The sequence below is a fragment of the Tasmannia lanceolata genome, unplaced genomic scaffold (assembly GCF_043159265.1).
Source record: "Tasmannia lanceolata isolate RefF3 unplaced genomic scaffold, GAP_Taslan_0.1 ptg000038l, whole genome shotgun sequence".
Lineage (NCBI taxonomy): Eukaryota > Viridiplantae > Streptophyta > Magnoliopsida > Canellales > Winteraceae > Tasmannia > Tasmannia lanceolata.
Window position 1 is genome coordinate 1364221 of NW_027518715.1, and position 22391 is coordinate 1386611.

Sequence of the window (22391 nt, forward strand, 5' to 3'; positions counted from 1 at the left end):
TTGAATTGTAAATTTAGTTTATGAAGGATGGAGATTGAAAAAATAGAAAGTTTTTTATTTTAGAAACTTTATTAAACATCCATCTTTCAATCTCCATCCTTCATCAACTAAATCTAACATTGAACCATCTCATCCTCATCTCAAAACTTGGCTAAAAGCTCATTGAGGATGAGGTGATATTGAATCTTAGATTTAGTTGTTGGAGACCCTTGACACGGCGTTGAGGAACTTTTAGCCTTGTTTTGCGATGAGGATGAGGTGATATTGAATCTTAGATTTAGTTGACAAAGGATGTAGATTGAAAAAATACAATGTTTCTTACTTTAAAAACTTTATAAAATATCTATCTTTTAGACATAGGAAGCAATAGAGATTATGTCAACGAACGTTTAGCCAAGTTTTGGGATGGGAATGAGAGGGTTTTAAATCTTAAAATTAGTTGATTAAGGATGGAGATTGAAAAAATAAAAAGTTTCTTATTTTATAAACTTCATAAAATATCCGTCTTTTAGGCTTAGTAAACTGTAGTATTGGTGTAACGAAGCTTTTAGCCAAGTTTTGAGATGAGGATGAGATGGTATTCAATTTTAGATTTAGTTTATCGATGGGGATTGAAAAAATAGAAAGTTCCTTATTTTAAACACTTTATAAAACATCAATCTTTTAGACATAAGATACCCTAAATATGATGTCCTGGTGCTTTTCGCCGAGTTTTGAGATGAGGATGAGATGGTATTGAATCTTAGATTTAGTTGATAAAAGATGGAGACTGAAAAAACAGAAAGTTTTTTATTTTAGACACTTTATAAAGCATCCATCTTTTAGACATAGGAAACCCAAGAGATGGTGTTAACGAGCTTTTAGCCAAGTTTTGGGATGAGAATCAGAGGATATTGAATATTAAATTTAGTTGATTAAGAATAGAGATTGGAAAAAATAAAGTTTCTTATTTTAGAAAGTTTATAAAACATCAATCTTTTAGACTTAGTAAACTCTAGACATGGTGTCAAAGAGCTTTTAGCCATGTTTTGGAATGAGGATGAGATGATATTGAATCTTAGATTTAGTTGATTATGGATGGAGATTGAAAAAATAGAAAATTTCTTATAATAGAAACTTTATAAAACATCAATCTTTTAGACATAGGAAATCCTAGAGATGATGTCAACGAGCTTTTAGCCAAGTTTTGGGATGAGAATGAGAGGGTATTTAATCTGAGATTTAGTTGATAAAGGACGGAGATTGAAAAAATTGAAAGTTTCTTATTTTAGAAACTTTATAAAACATCCATCTTTTAGACATATGAGACCCTAGAGACAGTGTCAAGGAGCTTTTAGCTGTGTTTTGAAATGAGGAAGAGATGATATTGAATCTTAGATTTAGTTGATGAAGGATGTAGATTGAAAAAATTGAAAGTTTCTTATTTTAGAAACTGGTTTAGAGGTGTTAAAGAGCTTTTAGCCAGGTTTTGAGATGAGAATGAGTTGATTTTGAATCTTAGAGTTAGTTGATGAAGGATAGAGGTTGAAAAAATAGAAAGTTTTTTATTTTAAAAACAATATAAAATATCCAAATTTTAGACATAGGAAACCCTAGATATGATGTCAACGAGCTTTTAGCCATGTTTTGGGATGCGAATGAGAGGGTATTGAATCTTAAATTTAGTTGATAAAGGATGGAGAGTGTAAAAATAGAAAATTTTTTATTTTAGAAACTTTATCAAACATCTATCTTTTTTACATATGAAATCCTAGAGATGGTATCAATGAGCTTTGAGCCAAGTTTTGAGACGAGGATGAGAAGATATTGAACTGTAGATTTAGTTTATGAAGGATGGAGATTGAAAAAATTGAAAGTTTCTTATTTTAGAAACTTTGTAAAATATATTTCTTTTTGACTCAGTAAACACTAAAGATGATATCAATGAGCTTTTAGCCAAGTATTGAGATGACGATGAGATGTTATTGAATCTTAGATTTAGTTGATAATAGATGAAGATTGAAAAAATAGAAAGTTTCGTATTTTAGAAACTTTATAAAACATCAATCTTTTAAAGATAGGAGACCCTAGAGATGGTGTAAATGGGCTATTAGCCAAGTTTTGAGATGAGGATGAGATGGTATTCAATGTTAGATTTAGTTGATGAAGGATGGAGATTGAAAAAGTCGAAAGTTTCTAATTTTAGAAACTGTGTAACACATCCAGCTTTTAGACATAGGATACCCTAGATATGTTGTAAAGCTGCTTTTAGCTGGGTTTTGAGATTAGGATGAGATGGTATTGAATCATTGATTTAGTTGAAAAATGATGGATATCGAAAAAAAAATGTTTTTTAATTTAGAAACTTTAAAAAATATCAATCTTTTAGACATAGGAAACCCAAGAGATGATGTCAACGAGCTTTTAGCAAATTTTTGGGATGAGAATGAGAGGGTATTGAATATTAAATTTAGTTGATCAAGGATAGAGATTGAAAAAAAGAAAGTTTCTTATTTTAGAAACTTTATAAAACATCAATCTCTTAGACTTAGTAAACTCTAGATATGGAGTCAAAGAGCTTTTAGCCATGTTTTGGAATGAGGAAGAGATGATATTGAATCTTAGTTTTAGTTGATTAAGGATGGAGATTGAAAAAATAGAAAGTTTCTTATTTTAGAATCTTTGTAAGACATCCATCTTTTAAACATAGGAAACCGTAGAGATGATGTAAAGGAGCTTTTAGCCAAGTTTTGAGATGAGGATGAGATGGTATTGAATCTTAGATTTAATTGATAAATGATAGATATTGAAAAAATACAAAGTTTCTTATTTTAGAAACTTTTTAAAATATCAATCTGTTAAACTTAGTAAACCCTAGAGATGGTGTCAAGGAGCTTTTAGCCAATTTTTGAGATGAGGATGAGATGGTATTGAATCTTAGATTTAGTTGATAAAGGATGGAGATTGAAAAAATATAAAGTTTCTTATTTTAGAAACTTTATAAAACATCCATCTTTTAGACATAGAAAATCCTAGACATGACGTCAACGAGCTTTTAGCAAAGTTTTGGGATGAGAATGAGAGGGTATTGAATCTTAGATTTAGTCGATTAAGGATGGAGAATGAAAAAAAAGAAAGTTTCTTACTTCAGTAACTTTATAAAACATCAATCTTTTAGACTTGGTAAACCGTAGACATGGTGTCAAGGAGCTTTTAGCCATGTTTTGGAATGAAGATGAGATGATATTGAATCTATGATTTAGTTGATAAAGGATGGAGATTGAAAAAATAGAAAGTTTCTTATTTTAGAAACTTTGTAAGACATCCATCTTTTAGACATAGGAAACCCTAGAGATGGTGTGAAGGAGCTTTTAGCCAAGTTTTGAAATGAGGATGAGATTGTATTGAATCTTAGATTTAGTTGATGAAGGATGGAGATTGAAAAAATAGAAAGTTTCTTATTTTAGAAACTTTATAAGACATCAATCTTTTAGACTTAGTAAGCTCTAGACATGTTGTCAAGGACCTTCTAGCCATATTTCGAATGAAGATGAGATGATATTGAATCTTAGATGTTGTTGATGAAGGATTGAGAATGAAAAAATAGAAAGTTTGTTATTTTAGAAACTTTGTAAGACATCCATCTTTTAGACATAGGAAACCGTAGAGATGGTATGAAGGTGCTTTTAGCCAAGTTTTGAGATTAGGATGAGATGATATTGAATCTTAGATTTAGTTGATAAAGGATGGAGATTGAAAAAATAGAAAGTTTCTTATTTTAGAAACTTTATAAAATATTAATCTTTTAGACTTAGTAAACCCTAGAGATGGTGTCAATGAGCTTTTAGCTAAGTTTTGAGATTAGGATGAGATGGTATTTAATCTTAGATTTATTTGATGAAGGACGGAGATTTAAAAATTATAAACTTTCTTCTTTTTGAAACTTTATAAAACATCCATCTTTTTAGACATAGGAAACTCTAGAGATGTTGTCAAGAAGCGTTCAACAAAGTTTTGAGATGAGAATGATAGGGTAATGAATCTTAGATTTAGTTGATAAAGGATGGAAATTGAAAAAATAGAAAGTTTTTTATTTTAGAAACTATGTAAGACATACATCTTTTAGACATAGAAAATCCTAAAGATGGTGTGAAGGAGATTTTAGCCAAGTTTTGAAATGAGGATGAGATTGTATAGAATCTTAGATTTGGTTGATGAAGGATGGAGATTGAAAAAATATAAAGTTTTGTATTTTAGAAACTTTATAAAACATCAATCTTTTAGACGTAGTAAACCCTAGACATGGTGTCAAGGAGCTTTTAGCCATGTTTTGGAATGAGGATGTGATGATATTGAATCTTAGATTTACTTGATGAATGATGGAGATTGAAAAAATAAAACGTTTGTTATTTTAGAATAAACAGAAAGTTTGATATTTTAGAAACTTTGTAAGACATCCATCTTTTAGACGTAAGAAACCCTGGAGATAGTGTCAAGAAGCTTTTAACCAAGTTTTGAAATGAGGATGAGATTGTTTTGAATCTTAGATTTAGTTGATGTAGGATGGAGATTGAAAAAATAGAAAGTTTCTTATTTTAGAAACTATGTAAAACATAAATCTTTTAGACTTAGTAAACCCTAGACATGTTGTTAAGGAGCTTTTAGCCATGTTTTAGAATGAGGGTGAGTTGATATTGAATGTTAGATTTAGTTGTTGAATGATGTAAATTTAAAAAATAGAAACTTTCTTATTTTAGAGACTTTTTAAGACATCCATCTTTTAGACATAAGAAACCCTAGAGATGATGTCAAGGAGCTTTTAGCCAAGTTTTGAAATGAGGATGAGATTGTATTGAATCTGAGATTTAGTTGAGGAATGATGGAGATTGAAAAAAATATAAACTTCTTATTTTGCAAACTTTATAAAACATCAATCTTTTAGACATATGAAACCATAGAGATGATGTCAACGAGGTTTTAGCCATGTTTTGGGATGAGAATTAGAGGGAATTGAATCTTAGATTTAGTTGATGAACGATGGAGATTGAAAAAAATAGAAAGTTTTTTATTTTCTGAAACTTTATAAGACATCCTTCTTTTTTACATTGGAAACCCTAGAGATGGTGTGAAGTTGCTATTAGCCAAGTTTTGAGATGAGGATGAGATGGTATTGAATCTTAGATTTAGCCGATGACTTGGTTTTAAATTTCGACCGAAATCTGAATATTCAAATTTCGGTTGGGACCGAAACCAAAATTTCCAGATATCTCATTTTTTGCTAAATCCCAAATTTCAGGATTTCGGTTCGAAATTTTAAAATTAAATAAATACTCTTTTCAATTTCTTACCAAATTTTGACCGAAATTACGATTTTCTCAGGGACAGAAACCGGTATTTTAAACCATGGTTGATGAAGGATTGAGATTGAGAAAATAAAAAGTTTCATATTTTAGAAACTTTATAAAACTTCCATCTTTTAGACATAAGAGCCCCTAGAGACGGTGTGAATGAGCTTTTTGCCATGTTTTGGTATGAGGATGAAATGATACTGAATCTTAGATTTAGTTGACGAAGGATGGAGATTGAAAAATAAAAGTTTCTTATTTTAGAAACTTTATAAAACATCAATCTTTTAGACATATGAAACCCTAGAGATGATGTCAACGAGCTTTTAGCCAAGTTTTATGATGAGAATGAGAGAAAATTTAATCTTAGATTTAGTTGATGAAGGATGGTGATTGAAAGAATAGAAAGTTTCTTATTTGTGAAACTTTGTAAGACATCCATCTTTTAGACATAAGAAACCCTAGAGATGGTGTCAAGGAGCTTTTAGCCAAGTTTTGAGATGAAGATGAGATGGTATTGAATCTTAGATTTTGTTGATGAAGGATAGAGGTTGAAAAAATAGAAAGTTTTTTATTTTAGAAACTTTATAAAGAATTAATCTTTTAGACTTAATAAATCCTAGAGTTGGTGTAAATGAGCTTTTAGCCAAGTTTTGAGATGAGGATGAGATGCTATTGAATTTTAGAATAAGTTGATGAAGGATGGATATTGAAAATATAGAAGGTTTCTTATTTTATATACTTTATAAAACGTCCATCTTTTACACATCGAAAATCCTAAAGATTGTGTCAAACAGCTTTTAGCCAGGTTTTGAGATGATGAGATGGAATTGAATCTTTGATTTAGTTGATAAAAGATGTAGATTGAAAAAATTGAAAGTTTCTTATTTTAGAAACTTTATAAAACATCCATCTTTTAGACATAAGAGACCCTTGAGATGGTGTCAAGGGGCTTTTAGCCATGTTTGGGGTTGATGATGAGATGGTTTTGAATCTTAGATTGAGTTAATGAAGGATGGAGATTGAAAAATTATGAAGTTTCTTATTTTAGAAACTTTATAAAACATCCATCTTTTAAATATAGAAAACCCTAGATATGGTGTAAAGAAGCTTTTAGCCAAGTTTTGAGAAGAGGATGAGATGGTATTGAAAAGGATTTAGTTGATAGAGGATATTGAATGAAAAAGTAGAAAGTTTTTTACTTTAAAACTCTAAAACATCCATCTTTTAGACATAAGAGATCCTGAAGATGGTGTCAAAGAGCTTTTAGCCAAGTTTTGGGATGATGATGAGATGGTTTTAAATCTTAGATTTAGTTGATGAAAAAGATGGAGATTGAAAACAATAGAAAGTTTCTTGTTTTAGAAACTTTATAAAATATCCATCTTTTAGACATAGGAAATCCTAAAGATTGTGTTAAGGAGCTTTTAGTCTAGTTTTGAGATGGGGATGTGATGGTATTGGATCTTGGATTTTGTTAATAAAGGATGGAGATTAAAAAATTAAAAGTTTCTTATTTTAGAAAGTTTATATAACATCCATCGTTTAGACATAACTGACCCTATAGATGGTGTCAATGAGCTTTTAGCCAAGTTTTCGATTGATGATGACATCGTATTGAATTTTAGATTTAGCTAATCAAGGATGGAGATTGAAAAAATAGAAAGTTTCTTATTTTAGAAACTTTATAAAACATCAATCTTTTAGACATTGGAAACTCTAGAGATGGTGTCAAGGAGCTTTTAACAAAGTTTTGAGATGAGAAGGAGAGGGTACTGAATCTTTGATTTAGTTGCTGAATGATGGAGATTGAAAAACTAAAAAGTTTCTTATTTTAGAAACTTTATAAAACATCAAACTTTTATACTTAGTTAACCCTAGAGATAGTGTCAAAGAGCTTTTAGCAAAATTTTGAGATGAGGATTAGATGGTATTGAATCTTAGATTTAGTTGATGAATGATGGACATTGAAGAAATATAAAGTTTCTTATTTTAGAAACTTTATAAAACATCCATCTTTTAGACGTAGGAAATCCTCGAGATTGTGTTAATAAGCTTTTTGCCAAGTTTTGAAATCAGGACGAGATGGTATTGAATCTTAGATTTAGTTGATAAAGTAAGAAGATTGAAAAAATAGAAAGTTTCTTATTTTTGAAACTTTTCAAAACATCCACTTTTAGCCATAGGAGACCCTTGATATGGTGTCAAGGAGCTTTTAGCCATGTTTTGAGGTGAGGATCAGAGGGTATTGAATCTTAGATTTAGTTGATGAAGGATGAAGTTTGAAAAAATAGAAAGCTTCTTATTTTAGAAACTTTATAAAACATCCATCTTTTGGACATAAGAAACCCTAGAGATGGTGTCAAGGAGTTTTTTTGCCAAGTTTTGAGATTAGAATGAGAGGGTAATGAATCTTAGATTTAGTTGTTGAAAGATAGAGATTGAAGAAATAAAAAGATTCCTAGAGATGAGGATTAGATGATATTGAATCTTAGATTTAGTTGATGAATGATGGAGATTGAAAAAATAGAAAGTTTTTTATTTTAGAAACTTTATAAAACATCCATCTTTTAGAAATAGGAAATCCTCGAGATGGTGTTAAGGAGCTTTTAGCCATGTTTTGAGAAGATGATTAGATGGTATTGAATCTTAGATTTAGTTGATGAAGGATGGAGATTGAAAAAATAGAAAGGTTCTTATTTTAGAAACTTTATAAAACATGAATCTTTTACCCTTAGTATACGCTAAAGTTGTTGTGAAGGAGCTTTTAGCCAAATTTTGAGTTGCGGATTAGATGGTATTATTCTTAGATTTAGTTGATGAAACATGTATATTGAAAAATAAAAAGTTTCTTATTTTAGAAAGTTTATAAAAATCCATCTTTTTGGACATAGGACACCCTAGAGATGGTGTTAAAGAGCTTTTAGCCAAGTTTTTAGATGAGAATGAGATGGTATCGAATCTTAGATTTAGTTGATAAATGATAGAGATTTAAATACTAGAAAGTTTCTTATTTTAGAAACTTTTTAAAACATCAATTTTTTAGACATATGAGACCCTAGAGATGGTGTCCTGGAGTTTTTAGCCAAGTTTTGAGATGAGGATGAGATGGTATTTAATCAGATATCTAGTGGATGAATGACCATCTTTTACGGTATTGAAACCCTAGAGATGATGTCAACGAGCTTTTAACCAAGTTTTGGGATTAGAACGAGAGGGTATTGAATCTTAGATTTAGTTGATGAATGATGGAGATTGAAAAAAATAGAAAGTTTCTTATTTTAGAAACTTTATAAAACATCTATCTTTTAGACATAGGAAATCCTAGAGATCGTGTCAAGGAGCTTTTAGCTAAGTTTTGAGATGAGAATGAGAGGGTATTGAATCTTAGATTTAGTTGTTGAAGGATGGAGATTGAAAAAATAAAAAGTTTCTTCTTTTACAAACTTTATAAAACATCAATCTTTAACTCTTAGTAAACCCTAGAGATTGTGTCAAAGAGCTTAGCCAAGTTTTGAGATTTGGATTAGATGGTATTGAATCATAGATTTAGTTGATGAACAATGGAGATTGAACAAATAGAAAGAAATAGAAAGTTTCTTATTTATGAAACTATATAAAACATCAATCTTTTAGATAAAGGAAACCCTCAAGAATGTGTTAAGGAGCTTTTAGCCAAATTTTCGGTTGGGGATGAGATGGTATTGAATCTTAGATATAGTTGATAAAAGATGAAGATTGAAAAGATAAAAATCTTCTTAATTTAGAAACTTTATCAAACCTAATTCTTTTAGACATAGGAGACCTTAGAGATGAGTGAAGGAGCTTTTAGCCAAGTTTAGAGTTTAGAATGAGTTGGTATTGAATCTTAGATTAAGTTGATGAAAGACCATTTTTTATGATATTGAAACACTAGAAATTGAGAGGGTATTGAATGTTAAATTTAGTTGATGAAGGATGGAGATTAAAAAAATTTAAAGTCTCTTATTTTAGAAACCTTATAAAACATCCATCTTTAAGATATAGAAAACCCTAGAGATAGTGTAAAGGAGCTTTTAGCCAAGTTTTGAGTTGAGAATGAGAGGGTATTAAAGCTTAGATTTTGTTGCTGAAGGATGGTGATTGAAAAACTAAAAAGTTTCTTATTTTAGAAACATTATAAAACATCAATCTTTTACACTTGGTAAACCCTAGAGATATTGTTAAAGCGCTTTTTGCCAAGTTTTGAGATGAGCATTACATAGTACTGAATCTTAGATTTAGTTGATAAAGGATGGAGATTGAAAAAATAGAAAGTTTCTTATTTTAGAAACTTTATAAAACATCCATCTTTTTTTTTGATGAGTAAGCAGGGGTTAGGCAAGACCCCAACCTGCATTAGGAAAAAAAAAAGAGGTACAACTAAGGGGGCTGGAAAGCCAACAAGAAGGGAACAAGCTCCCAACAACAGAGAATCCAAAATACAAAATTACAAGACATGGAGGAATTACATTCTACAGAACTCAATGCCACTCCTATTCGAATCCAGGAGCTGAAGGAGAGCCGGGGGAGACAGGAAAGGAGGGATATCGATCCCTTTGCATGGGCATTTCCGTTTGGATAGAAAATCAGCAACACTGTTTCCTTCCCTCAATATGTGAGAGATTTTCCATTGGAGAAAAAGAGATAAGAGCTGATGAATGGCCTTAGTACGATGGAAGCACCTCCAAGGAATTTTCGAGTTCCCGTTGATCACATCAGCAGCGGTTTTAGAGTCAACTTCCACCCAGATTTTATCGATGCCTAAAGATGCGGCCAGCTGCAAACCTTCGAGGATAGCACGAATTTCCAGAGCAAGAATATCCTCCCCCTCCACGTTCACAGAGAACATGGAAACAAGGAAACCATTGTTGTCCCTAATTGCACCGCCAATACCACCTCCTTCAATATCCAAAGAAGCGTCGGAGTTGATTTTAAAAGACCCAAGCAGCGGCTTGATCCAGGAAACGGCTTGAGGTGAACAGATTTGAGGACATAAGGTACATCCAAAGTTGGAAGCTATAGAGAGATTGCTTTGGTTATCAACATCCTCAATCTTCAGGCCCTGATCTTTGATCTTACCAGGGAAAGAAGATCAGACATCAGCTCTGTGTTGGGACGAGAAGTATTATGGAATACTCGCTGATTTCTCTCAATCCAGATTTTGTATATTGAAGCTTCAAAAGCAAGGTAGGCCAATTTAGCTGACTGGCTTGCACCTTTGAAGTTGGTAGCAAGCCATTGCTCTTCCTGAAGAAGGTCAGGTTTAAGATTGCGACAGTGTCCGAGCTTCACAAGAAGAGATTTCCAGATCCAATTCGAGTAAGGACATTGGAAGAAGAGGTGGTTAACAGATTCAAGACCTGATTTGCATAAGATACAAGACCTGCTTACTGAAGAGTCCAGGAAATAAAGATTATCAGTGGTACTTAGGCCATTGATGAGAGCTTTTCAGGAGACAAGAGTATGACGAGGGATATGGCATCTGAACCAGATTCTCGAGGCCCAAACAGGTTTTTCAAATTTCTATCTAGTGACTTCCCACCCACTTTTCGCGGAGAAAAGACCATTGCTGTTTGGTTTCCAAATAGGGCGGTTGCTAGCTGAATCATTGAAGATGGCTTCGGATAAAAGGGTTTTTTCACAGATGAGAGATCCAATGTTCAGAATAGGATTCCAGGATCCCTCATAGTGCAATTGGTCAAGAGTAATCATGGATGAAAGGGGGGAATTAGCTCTATGTCTTGATATGAGGGAAGAAAGGACACCGCGCGGATGCCAAGGTTGGTTCCAAAGATCAATTTCAGCTTTATTGCCCACAAAGTAACAGATATGGGGTTTAGCCAATTCCCTACTCTTAAGGATACTTCTAAAACATCAATCTTTTAGACATAAGAGATCCTATAGATGATGTGAAGGAGCTTTAACCAAGTTTTGAGATGAGCATGAGATGGTAATGAATCTTAGATTTACTTGATCAAGGACCATTTTTTACGGTATTGAAACCCCAGAGATGATGTCAACGAGCTTTTAGCCAAGTTTTGGGTTGAGAATGAGAGGGTATTGAATCTTAGATTTAGTTAATTAAGGATGGAGATTGAAAAGAAGAAAGTTTCTTATTTTAGAAACTTTACAAAACATCAATCTTGTAGACTTAGTAAACCCTAGTAATTGTGTCAAGGAAGTTTTAGCCTTGTTTTGGAATAAGTATGAGATGATATTGAATCTTAGATTTAGTTGATGAAGGATGGAGATTGAAAAAATAGAAAGTTTCTTATTTTAGAAACTTTGTAAGACATCCATCTTTTAGACGTTAGAAACCCTAGAGATGGTGTGAAGGTGCTTTTAGCAAAGTTTTGAGATGAGGATGAGATGATAATGAATCTTAGATTTAGTTGATAAATGATGGAGATTGAAAAAATAAAAAGTTTCTAATTTTAGAAACTTTATAAAAGATCCATCTTTTAGACATAAGAGACCCTAGAGACGGTGTCGAGAAACTTTTAGCGATAATTTGGGATGAGGATGAGACGATGTTCAATCTTAGATTTAGTTGATGAAGGATGGAGTTTGAAAAACTAGAAATTTTTTATTTTAGAAACTTTAAAAAACATCGTTCTTTTAGACGTCGGAAACCCTAGAGATGATGTCAACAAAGTTTTATCCAAGTTTTGTGATGTGAATAAGAGGGAATTGAATCTTAGATTTAGTTGATGAATGATAGAGATTGAAAAAATAGAAAGTTTCTTATTTCTGAAATTTTATAAGACGTCCGTCTTTTAGACATATGAAACCCTAAAGATGGTGTCAAGGAGCTTTTAGGCAAGTTTTGAGATGAGGATCAGATGGTATTTGATCTTCGATTTAGTTGATGAAGGATGGAGATTGAAAAAATAGAAAGTTTCTTAGTTTAGAAACTTTACAAAACAACAATCTTTTAGACATAGGAAACCCTAGAGACAGGTGTCAAGGAGCTTTAAGTCATGTTTTGGGATGAGGATGAGATGATTTTGCATCTTAGATTTAGTTGATGAAGGATGGAGACTGAAAAATAGAAAGTTTCTTATTTTATAAACTTTATATAACATCTATCATTTAGACATAAGAAACCCTAGAGATGATGTCAACGAGCTTTTAGCCTTGCTTTGAGATGAAAATGAGAGGGTATTGAATCATAGATTTAGTTGATGAAGGATGGAGATTGAAAAAATAGAAAGTTTCTTATTTTAGAAACTTTATAAAACAAGAATCTTTTAGACTGAGTAAACCCTAGAGTTGGTGTAAAGGCGCTTTAAGCCATGTTTTGAAATGAGGATGAGATGGTATTTAATCTTAGATTTAGTTGATGAAGGATGGATATTGAAAAAATTGAAAGTTTCTTATTTTAGAAACTTTATAAAAAGTCCATCTTTTACACATAGGATACCCTAAAGATGGTGTCAAAGAGCTTTTTGCCAAGGTTTGAGACGAGGATGAGATGGTAGTGAATAATAGATTTAGTTTATAAAGGATGTAGATTGAAAAAATAGAAAGTTTCTTATTTTAGAAATTTTATAAAACATTCATCTTTTATACATAGGAGACCCTTGAGATGGTGTCAAGGGGCTTTTAGCCAATTTTTGGGTTGATGATGAGATGGTTTTGAATCTTAGATTGAGTTAATGAAGGATGGAGATTAAAAATAAATAAAGTTTCTTATTTTAAAAACTTTGTAAAACATCCATCTTTTAGACATAGGAAACTCTAGATATGGTGTGAATGAGCTTTTAGCCAAGTTTTAAGAAGAGAATAAGATGGTATTGAATCTTCGATTTAGTTGATAGAGGATGGAGAATGAAAAAGTAGAAAGTTTCTTATTTTAGAAACTTTATAAAACATCTATCTTTTAGACATGAGAGACCCTAGAGATGGTGTCAATGAGCTTTTAGCCATGTTTTGGGATGGTGATGAGATGGTATTAAATCTTAGATTTAGTTGATGAAAGATGGAGATTGAAAAACTAGAAATGTTTTTTTTTAGAAACTTTGTAAAACGTCCATTGTTTATACATAGGAAACCCTAGAGATTGTGTCAAGGAGCTTTTAGCCAAGTTTTGAGATGAGGATAACATGATATTGAATCTTAGATTTAGTTGGTGAAAATTGGAGATTTTAAAAATAGAAAGTTTCTTATTTTAGAAACTTTTAAAACATCAATCTTTTACCGTTACTAAACCCTAGAGAAGGTGACAAGGGACCTGGTCATGTTTTGGGATGAGGATGAGATGGATAAAAGCTCCTTGACACCATCTCTAGTGTTTCCTATGTCTAAAAGATGAATGTTTTATAAAGTTTCTAAAATCAGAAACTTTCTGTCTTTTCAATCTCCATCCTACATCCACTAAATCTAAGATTCAGTACCCTCTCATTCTCATCCAAAAAAATTGGCTAAAAGCTCGTTGAAATCATCTCTAGGGTTTCAATACCATAAAAGATGGATGTTTTATAAAGTTTTTACAATAAGAAACTTTCTATTTTGTGAATCTCCATCCTTCATCAACTAAGTCTAAGATTCAATACCATCTCATCATCATCCCAAAACTTTGCTAAAAGCATATCAACTAAATCTAAGATTCAATACCATCTCATCCTCTTCTCAAAACTTGGCAAAAAGCTCCTTCACACCATCTCTAGGGGAATAGAAAGATGGGTGTTTTATAAAGTTTCTAAAATTAGAAACATTATATTTTTTCAATCTCCATCATTCATCAACTCAATCTAAGATTTAATAACATCTAATCCTCATCTCAAAACTTGGCTAAAAGCTCCTTCACACCGTCTAGAGGGTTTCCTATGTCAAATAGATGGATATTTTATAAAGTTTCTAAGATTAGAAACTTTCTGTTTTTCAATCTCCATCCTTCATCAACTAAATCTAAGATTCAATACCATATCATCCTCGTATCAAAACTTGGCGAAAAGCTCCTTGACACCATCTCCTAGGGTTTCATATGTCTATAAAGTTTCTAAAATAAGAAACTATTTATTATTTCGCCATCCTTCATCAATTAACTTTAAAATTCAATACCATCGCTAATTCATCCTAAAACATGGCTCAAACCTCCTTGACACCATCTCTAGGGTTTCCTATGTCTAAAAGGTGGATGTTTTTTAAAGTTTCTAAAATTAGAAACTTTCTATTTTTTCAATCTCCATTTTTCATCAACAAAATCAAAGATTCAAAATCATCTTATCTTCATCTCATAACATGGATAAAAGCTCCTTCACACCATCTATAGGGTCTCATATGTCTAAAAGATGGATGGTTTATAAAGTTTCTAAAATAAGAAAATTTTTATTTTTTCAATCTCCATCTTTTATCAATAAATCTACGATTCATTACCCTCTGATTCTAGTCTCAAAACTTGGCTAAAAGCTCATTGACATCATCTGTAGAGTTTCAATAGTATAGAAGATCAGTCTAAAAGCTCCTTGACAGCATCTCTAGGATTTACTAGGTGTAAAAGATTGATGTTTTATAAAGTTTCTAAAATACGAAACTCTCTATTTTTTCAATCTCCATCTCTAGGGTTTACTAAGTGTACAAGATTGATATTTTAAAAAGTTTCTATAATAAGAAACTTTTTATTTTCTCAATCTCCATCCTTCAGCAATTAAATCCAAGATTAAGTGCCCTCTCATTCTCCTCTCAAAACTTGGCTCAAAGCTCCTTGACACCATCTCTAGGGTTTAGTTGCTGAGGATGCGATGGTAATGAATCTTAAATTTAGTTGATGAAGGAGGGAGAATGAAAAAAACAGAAAGTTTCTGATTTTAGAAACTTTATAAAACCTCCATCTTTTTTTTCTTTTTTTTTTGATAATTGAGCTGGGGTTAGGCAAGACCCCTACCAGATTTGATTAAAAAAAAAAAAAATACAAAAGGGGGCCTGGAACAAAACCAGGTAGGAAAAAGGGCACCCACCCAAATACAATCGAAACCCAGAAAAGAGAAAAATTACAATCGAGGATGCTGGAATTTCGAGGAGCCTAGAGCCATACAGTCCAGAAGAAGAGGAGAGATGGTAGGAAGGTCGAGATCTTCACCTTTATACGAGAAATCAAGTTTAGAAAGGACATCAGCCACTGCATTTCCTTCTCTCCAGATATGGGAAGCTTTCCAAGAGTGGAAATTCTGCAGCGATCTTCTTATATGTGCCAGGACAGGGATAGCCTTCCACGGGCATTGAGCATTGTTATTAATAATGTTTACCGCCAATGATGAATCCGATTCAATCCAAACTTTTGAAAACTTATGTTTTGCTGCTAGTTGGATTCCCATTAGAATAGCTTGCAGCTCAAGGAGGTTGATTGGATCCTTTTCAGCACAGACAGTAGCCGAGAACCATTTTAGACAGTGGCCCTTGTGGTTTCTAATGACGCCTCCCAAACCCCCTCTTCCATTCAAAAGAGAAGCATCAGTGTTAATCTTAACCCAGGGATCGGAGGGCTTTTCCCAAATGCAAAACTTGGCTGTTTTTTGCTTCAAGTAGCAGGGGAGATTTAAAAATTTTGAGCAACAGATACTGTTTTGATTTACCAAATCATTTCTTTGCAACTCTATGAGCTGGGTCCTAACAATAGCCAGAATGTGGGCCAATGTTTGCTGTTTGTGTTGGGGAGCCTTGCCATGGGCTCTTTCATTTCTTTCAAACCAAATAGAATAAATGGAAGCCTGAAAGAGAAGACGAATAGCAGTACTGAGCTGACCTTTACCCTTGAAGCTGTTTCTGATCCATTCTTCTTCAGAGTGCAGATTCAAGATTCTCCTTTTAATTTTCAGGTTCTTTAGAATAATCCCCCAGATCCATTTTGAGTACCCACATTCGAAAAAGATGTGATCTATGCTTTCCGAGCTATGCAAGCAGAGAAAGCATTCCGGAGGAAGCTGGGAACCATGCCTAATTAATCTGTCCTTTGTGGAGAGCCTTGAAAGGAATGCTTGCTAGCAGGAGAAGGCATGCCTTGGAATATTTCCTGAGAACCAGATTGTGGAGTGCCAGCTCACTTTTAGATATTTATCCCTGATTGATTCCCATGCAGATTTCAAGGTGAATTTCCCACTGGGAGTCAGCATCCAAATAGCAGAGTCTTCCAGAGAAGAGTTGATCAGGGCAGAACTAAGAATTTCCTTTAGTTCCCTATTCTGAGGCTGATCTATGAGACTGCCCCAAGCCCCATTTTGAAATAAGTCTTTTACTGAAGCATTTACCAGGATATTACTGGCAAATGAGCCTATAGAAGATTGTTGCTGAATGATTCCTCCTGGATGCCAAGGCTGCTTCCAAAAATCAATACCAGAACCATCACCAATTGAGTAGCACACAAATGGTTGAAGGCAACTCCTAGCCTGAATAATGCCCCTGAAACCCCAAGATGTCTTGCAAGGGCTTTTCATAAGCCAGAGATTCCGCCCCCTGATATACTTTTTCTAAACCCATTGAGCCCACAAGGACTTGTTACTAGCCACAATGTTCCAAAGAAGTTTCATCTTACTAGCTTTATTGAGGTCTAATAGCCTGCGAATTCCAATGCCCCCCTCTTCTTTAGTTTGGCAGACAACCTCCCAGGCAACAGGGTGATAGCACTTCTTTGAGTCTGAACCTGACCATAGGAAAGTCCTGCAAATGCGCTCAATTTCATTTATGGAGCTTTGTGGAAGATTAAACGCAGCAGTCCAGTATAGGTGAAGGGAGTTGAGGATTGATTGGATCAATTCCAGCCTCCCAGCACGAGATAAATGCTTGTTGTTCCACGAGGCAATTCTTTTTCTCATTTTTGTGATCAGGAGTTGACATTGCCTAGAGGTGAGTCTCGAAGGGATGAGAGGACGGCCGAGGTAAGTAACAGGGAGGGTCCCCTCTGGGATCCCCAAGGATTGGGTAATGCTTTGTTTCAAAGAGTTATCTCCCCCAGAAAAGAACACTTCACTCAAGCCTTGGGTAAAATCAATACTCCGTTTTCCAAAGGAAATCTCATGATCAACCATCTCATGTATGCTGATGATGTAATGGTTTTCATCACCCCTGACCTTGAATCTGTTGCAGGTATTAAAGAATGCCTCCAATCTTTCAAGCTCATTGCTGGGCTCGAGGTCAACGTTCAGAAAAGTGAAGCTTTCCTGTCCGGCACTACCGACCAGCTTAAGAGTCAGCTTTGCTCCTCCCTCTGCATCAAGGAAGGATCGCTCCCAATTAAATACCTGGGTCTCCCCCTGATTACCAAGAGGCTGTCCAGCCACGATTGCCAGCCATTATTGACCAAAATTCGGCGCAGGTTAGGCATGTGGAATAACAAAAAGCTATCCCGGGCTGGAAGAATAGAACTGATCAAAGCTGTTCTCACCTCCTTCCAGATTTACTGGTCTGCTACCTACAATATCCCCATGGGAATTCTGCTCGAGGTCGAGAAAATGTTTAGAAACTTCCTCTGGGGGGGGACGGACCATCAGAAAAAGTACTCTCCAATTGCTTGGGACTTGGTCTGTCAGCCTAAATGTGAAGGGGGAGTGGGCATTCGCAGAGTTGTTGACATCAACAGAGCCTCTCAATTGAAACTCCTCTGGCACATTGTTCAGCACAGGAAATCCTTGTGGGTTAGATGGTTTAAAGTCAAATACCTCAAGAAAAGTAATTTTTGGAATAGACCCATGCCTTCGAACCTGGCCTGGGGGGTGAAAGTATCTTCAACTGCAGAGCTTCGGCCAAGCCATTTCTGTGCTATTGTGTGGGCCAAGGTCGAGATCTTGATTTTTGGACTGACCCGTGGCATCCGGCTGGTCCCGTCCACACTATGACATCTGAAGGAGAGATATTCTGCCTAACCAAGAAGACATCTATCGAATGTATGAAGCATAATGGGAGTTGGGAGCACATCACACACCAGGCTCATTTGCCCCAACTCCACAAGATTATGACAACTGGGCTGTACTCCAAAATCGAAGCCGACAGAATTATTTGGAAAGCCAACCCAAATGGGAAATTTACTCTCAGATCTGCTTGGAACCAAATTAGAACTAGATGGGCTGAAGTTCCTTGGTTCAAGACTATCTGGAATAAAGGCCATATTCCCAGACACAGTTTTACCACCTGGCAAGCAATGCATAACAGGCTAAGTACTCGAGACAGACTTTGCTTCCTCGGCTCTAACAGAGATCTCAGTTGTCTTCTTTGCAAAGCTGGGCCTGAATCTGTAAATCATCTCTTTTTTCAATGCTCCTATTCGGCTTGGATCTGGAGGTCTATTCTGTGGCGGTGTGGGTACAGGAGGAAACCTCTCAAGTCCCTCTTACAAGAAGAATTGTGGATCAGGGAAAAGTTTAAAGGGGATGGGCAGGCCACCTCGATTATACGGATCAGTTTCTGTGCGGTGTTATACATGATCTGGAGAGAAAGGAACAGTCGGTTACATGGGAAGCCGCCTTGCCATAAGATCAGTACCCTCCAAAGTTGCCTCAGGTTAATTCATTCTAGATTAGTTCATCTTCAACTGGGTCGTTGAGAGTCGGAAAAAAGTTACAACTGCTGCCCAGTTTGGTCTGCCTTGTTTCCAAGTGAAGAATGACGTTGTATTCTGCTCCTGGACCAGGCCGGAGCATGGTGTTTCCAAGATTAACACTGATGCTGCTGTTCAGAATGGGATGGGTAGAATAGGAGGTTTAATTTGGAATTCTGCGGGGGAGGTCCAGGTCCTGTTCTCTCTTCGGTTGGGTTGTGAGGAGATCCATCTTCTGGAAATGAAAGCCATCCTCCATGGCATCAGACTAGCGCGCACGGAGGGGCATGATTCCATCTGGATCGAATCCGACTCTTTGGCCGCGGTAAATGTGATTTTAGAGAAGTGGGAGTGCCCCTGGAAAGCCATTCCAATTGTCGAAGAAATTCGCGAGGCCCTTAGAAACACCCGAACTGGCAAGTGTCCCATACTAGGAGAGAGGCGAATGGGGCTGCGGATTTTCTGTCCAAGCCCGACTGCTGTTGCGAAGGGGCGGTCCTCCCCCCGTATAGTGTCCCCCCAAAGCTTAGGGATATTCTGGATCTGGATGCAGACGGCTACCTTTATCCTCGTTTGTAGGATTATCGTTGCGAGCCAGACCGTAGTGACGGTCTGTATTGTGTTTCGGTATTGGAGTTGGGGTAATGCCTGTAACCCCACTTGTGGGCTTTTTCTGCTATGCTCTTTGATTTTTCTTTTGGCTATTTGCCTTTGTTGCCCTGCTGGGCCCCCTTTGTAATCCGTTCTTATTAGTTCAATGCTATCTGGTCGGGGTCTGCCTAACCCCAGCTTACCAATCAAAAAAAAAGAAAAAAAGAACACTTCACTCTTAAGAAGATTGATTGAAAGACCAGAGCAAGCAGAGAATTTGTCCAAGCAGTTGGTAATACCACTCGCAGTAATTCTATCAGCACTGGCAAACAGAATCACATCATCAGCAAAGAGCAGATGGCTGATTTGAAGGTCTCCCCTCCTGAATGGAGTGCGAATTTGATTGGATACCATGGCCTCATTGAAAATGATAGAAAACATTTTTATAACAATAGAAAAAAGAAGAGGAGAAAGGGGATCCCCTTGTCTAATTCCATTAGAGGATAAGAAAAAAAACCTACCAAAAAAAAAAAAAAAAGAGGATAAGAAAAACCCTTTAGGAGACCCATTTATAAGGATAGAAAAGGAAGGATCAGAGATGCACTGACTAATCCAAAGACACCAGACTTCATTGAAGCCTATTTTTTTCATAAATAAAAGAAGGCTAGAACGGCAGACATTGTCAAAAGCTTTACGAATGTCAAGCTTAAGACACATAGCAGGGGAAGAAGAACCATTATGCTTATGGAAATTATGAATAAGGTCGTTTGTGAGAGGAAGATTTTCTTGGATGAGTCTGCCCTCCACAAAGGCAGACTGATTTGGGCTTATAATGTCGCTGAGGACCCTTTTAAGCCTGGTAGCCAAAATTTTTGAAATTATTTTGTATAAGAAGTTACAGAGGGAAATAGACCGGATTGGTCAGGAGAGGTAGACTCGGGGGTTTTGGAATAAGACAAATAAAAGTAGAGTTGATTGATTTCAGAAGCTTACCTTTTCTGAAGAACTCAAAAATCGCAATACTGACCTCATCACCAATTAGGTACCAGAAGGATTTGAAAAATTGCCCATTAAACCCATCAGGGCCAGGGCTTTTTTCCCCATCACATTGCTTGATCACCATATCAACTTCATCTCTCAGGACAGGTCTAGATAACCAAACAGCTTGGGCATCAGATAGCTTTTTGACAGGTTCAGGAATAGCAGACGGCTCAGGAGAGAGATCATCAGAGTTCAGGATGCAAGAGAAATAGTTGACAAAGGCATTGGCAATATCTGCAGGGTTAGAACTAATCTCTCCATGGTCAGTTGTAGTCCCATAGATGTTGTTTCTGTTCCTCCTAGCATTAACCGCAGGATGGAAGAACTGTGAATTGGTGTCACGCCTAGTAAGCCAGTTATTTCTAGCCTTCTGTCTCAGGATTGCTTCCTCCTGTCTTGCTGTAAGGATAAAAAATTCTTTAAGATCATCAGCTTTCTTTCTCAGCTCTAAATTGCTTGGATTGGCTTTAACTTGAGCCTGCAAATATTCTAAGTTCCTCCTTATCACTGGAAGTTTAACATCCACCCTTCCAAAAATATCCTTGTTCCAGATCTTTATGGCCTCCTTAACAAGCTTTAGCTTTTGAGTGATTCTGTACATGGGGGAGCCACTGACCTTTTCTTTCCAAGCTCTTTCCACCGTTTCATAAATGGATAAGTCTTCTAGCCAGACATTAAAGAATCTGAAAGGTTTGGGACCATTAGGGAGTTCTTCTTGCAGGAAAATTACAAGAGGAGAGTGGTCAGAAATATTTTGGCTTTTGTATTTCACAAAGGAGGCAGGGAAGGCTGAGATCCAGCCATCATTGACCAGAGCGCGGTCAAGTTTTCTGAGCTTTAAATCTCCAGTTCTAGAATTGTTAGACCATGAAAGACTTTCTCCAACAGAGTTAAGATCATGAAGAGAGCAATGGTCAATGTAGTCATTGAAGTCTTCCATATCTTCTCGAGTAGGGCAGGAACCCCCAAATTTCTCCCCCAGGAATCGAATGATGTTGAAGTCGCCACAAGCTATCCAAGGTAAACCAGAATTTGGGATGGATTTAAGGGACTCCCACAATCGTCTTCTTTCCCTACCATAATTATGAGCATAGATGGCAGAAATCAGAAATTCTTTGTTTGTGTGCAAAAGCTGGGCTCTACCATGAATACACTGATCAGAAATGAAAATGGGAATGAAATTTATGGCACCCGAATTCCAGATGACCCAGATTCTACCATTGTCAACATATTGGTAATTTGTGACACATTTCCAACCAGGAGCCAATTCAAAAAGATAGGGAGCCAGCTTATTCTCAGTAGCTCTAGTCTCAGTAAGACAAAGGAGCTCAAGATTTTTTATTTTAATGAGGTGCTTTACTTCTTTTCTCTTCTCAGAAGTACCAAGTCCTCTGATGTTCCACACAGCAAATTTGATCATCATTACAACGGAGGAATTTGGGCTGTACTAGCAGCCACAGGGGCAGAGAGAGAAGAAGAGGAAGCATGGACAACAGAGATGGGTGACTGGTCAGTTTCAACGGAATTTTCATCAGGGATCCTAATTGAATTTGGGCCAGGAAGGGATTTAGCAGAAATTTTACACTGCTTTTCTATAGGAGTGCTATCTCTTGGGGTAGAGTCTTCCAAAGGGCTTTGGTTGGGAAGAACGGGGAGGTTTGTATCTATGTCATGGACAGGTGATTCTCTGGGTTCAAAATGTTCTTCTTGAAATGATTGGGGGCAAGGGTTATTACAATGTTCAGGATCTGTTGCAAGTATATCAAATTTATTTTGCAGGGCAACAAGATTTAGGACAGATGAATTGGCACACGAATACTTATTTGAAGACTTAGGGGAGGATGGGAGAGAATCATTTGACTTTTTTTTGGGGGTATCAGAGGAAT

General features: G+C 35.5%; 1 protein-coding gene across 1 annotated transcript; it reads right to left on the reverse strand.

The window, feature by feature from the left end:
- Window positions 1-9810: 9810 nt before the first annotated feature.
- Window positions 9811-21928, reverse strand: LOC143862936 (uncharacterized). Its single transcript, XM_077373841.1, has 7 exons — window positions 20458-21928; window positions 18262-18467; window positions 16836-17608; window positions 16344-16742; window positions 15382-16235; window positions 10425-10705; window positions 9811-10296 (listed from the first exon to the last, which is right to left on the reverse strand). The coding sequence occupies exons 1-7, from the start codon at window positions 21926-21928 to the stop codon at window positions 9811-9813; spliced, it is 4470 nt and encodes a 1489-aa protein (XP_077229956.1).
- Between the last annotated feature and the right edge of the window lie 463 nt (window positions 21929-22391).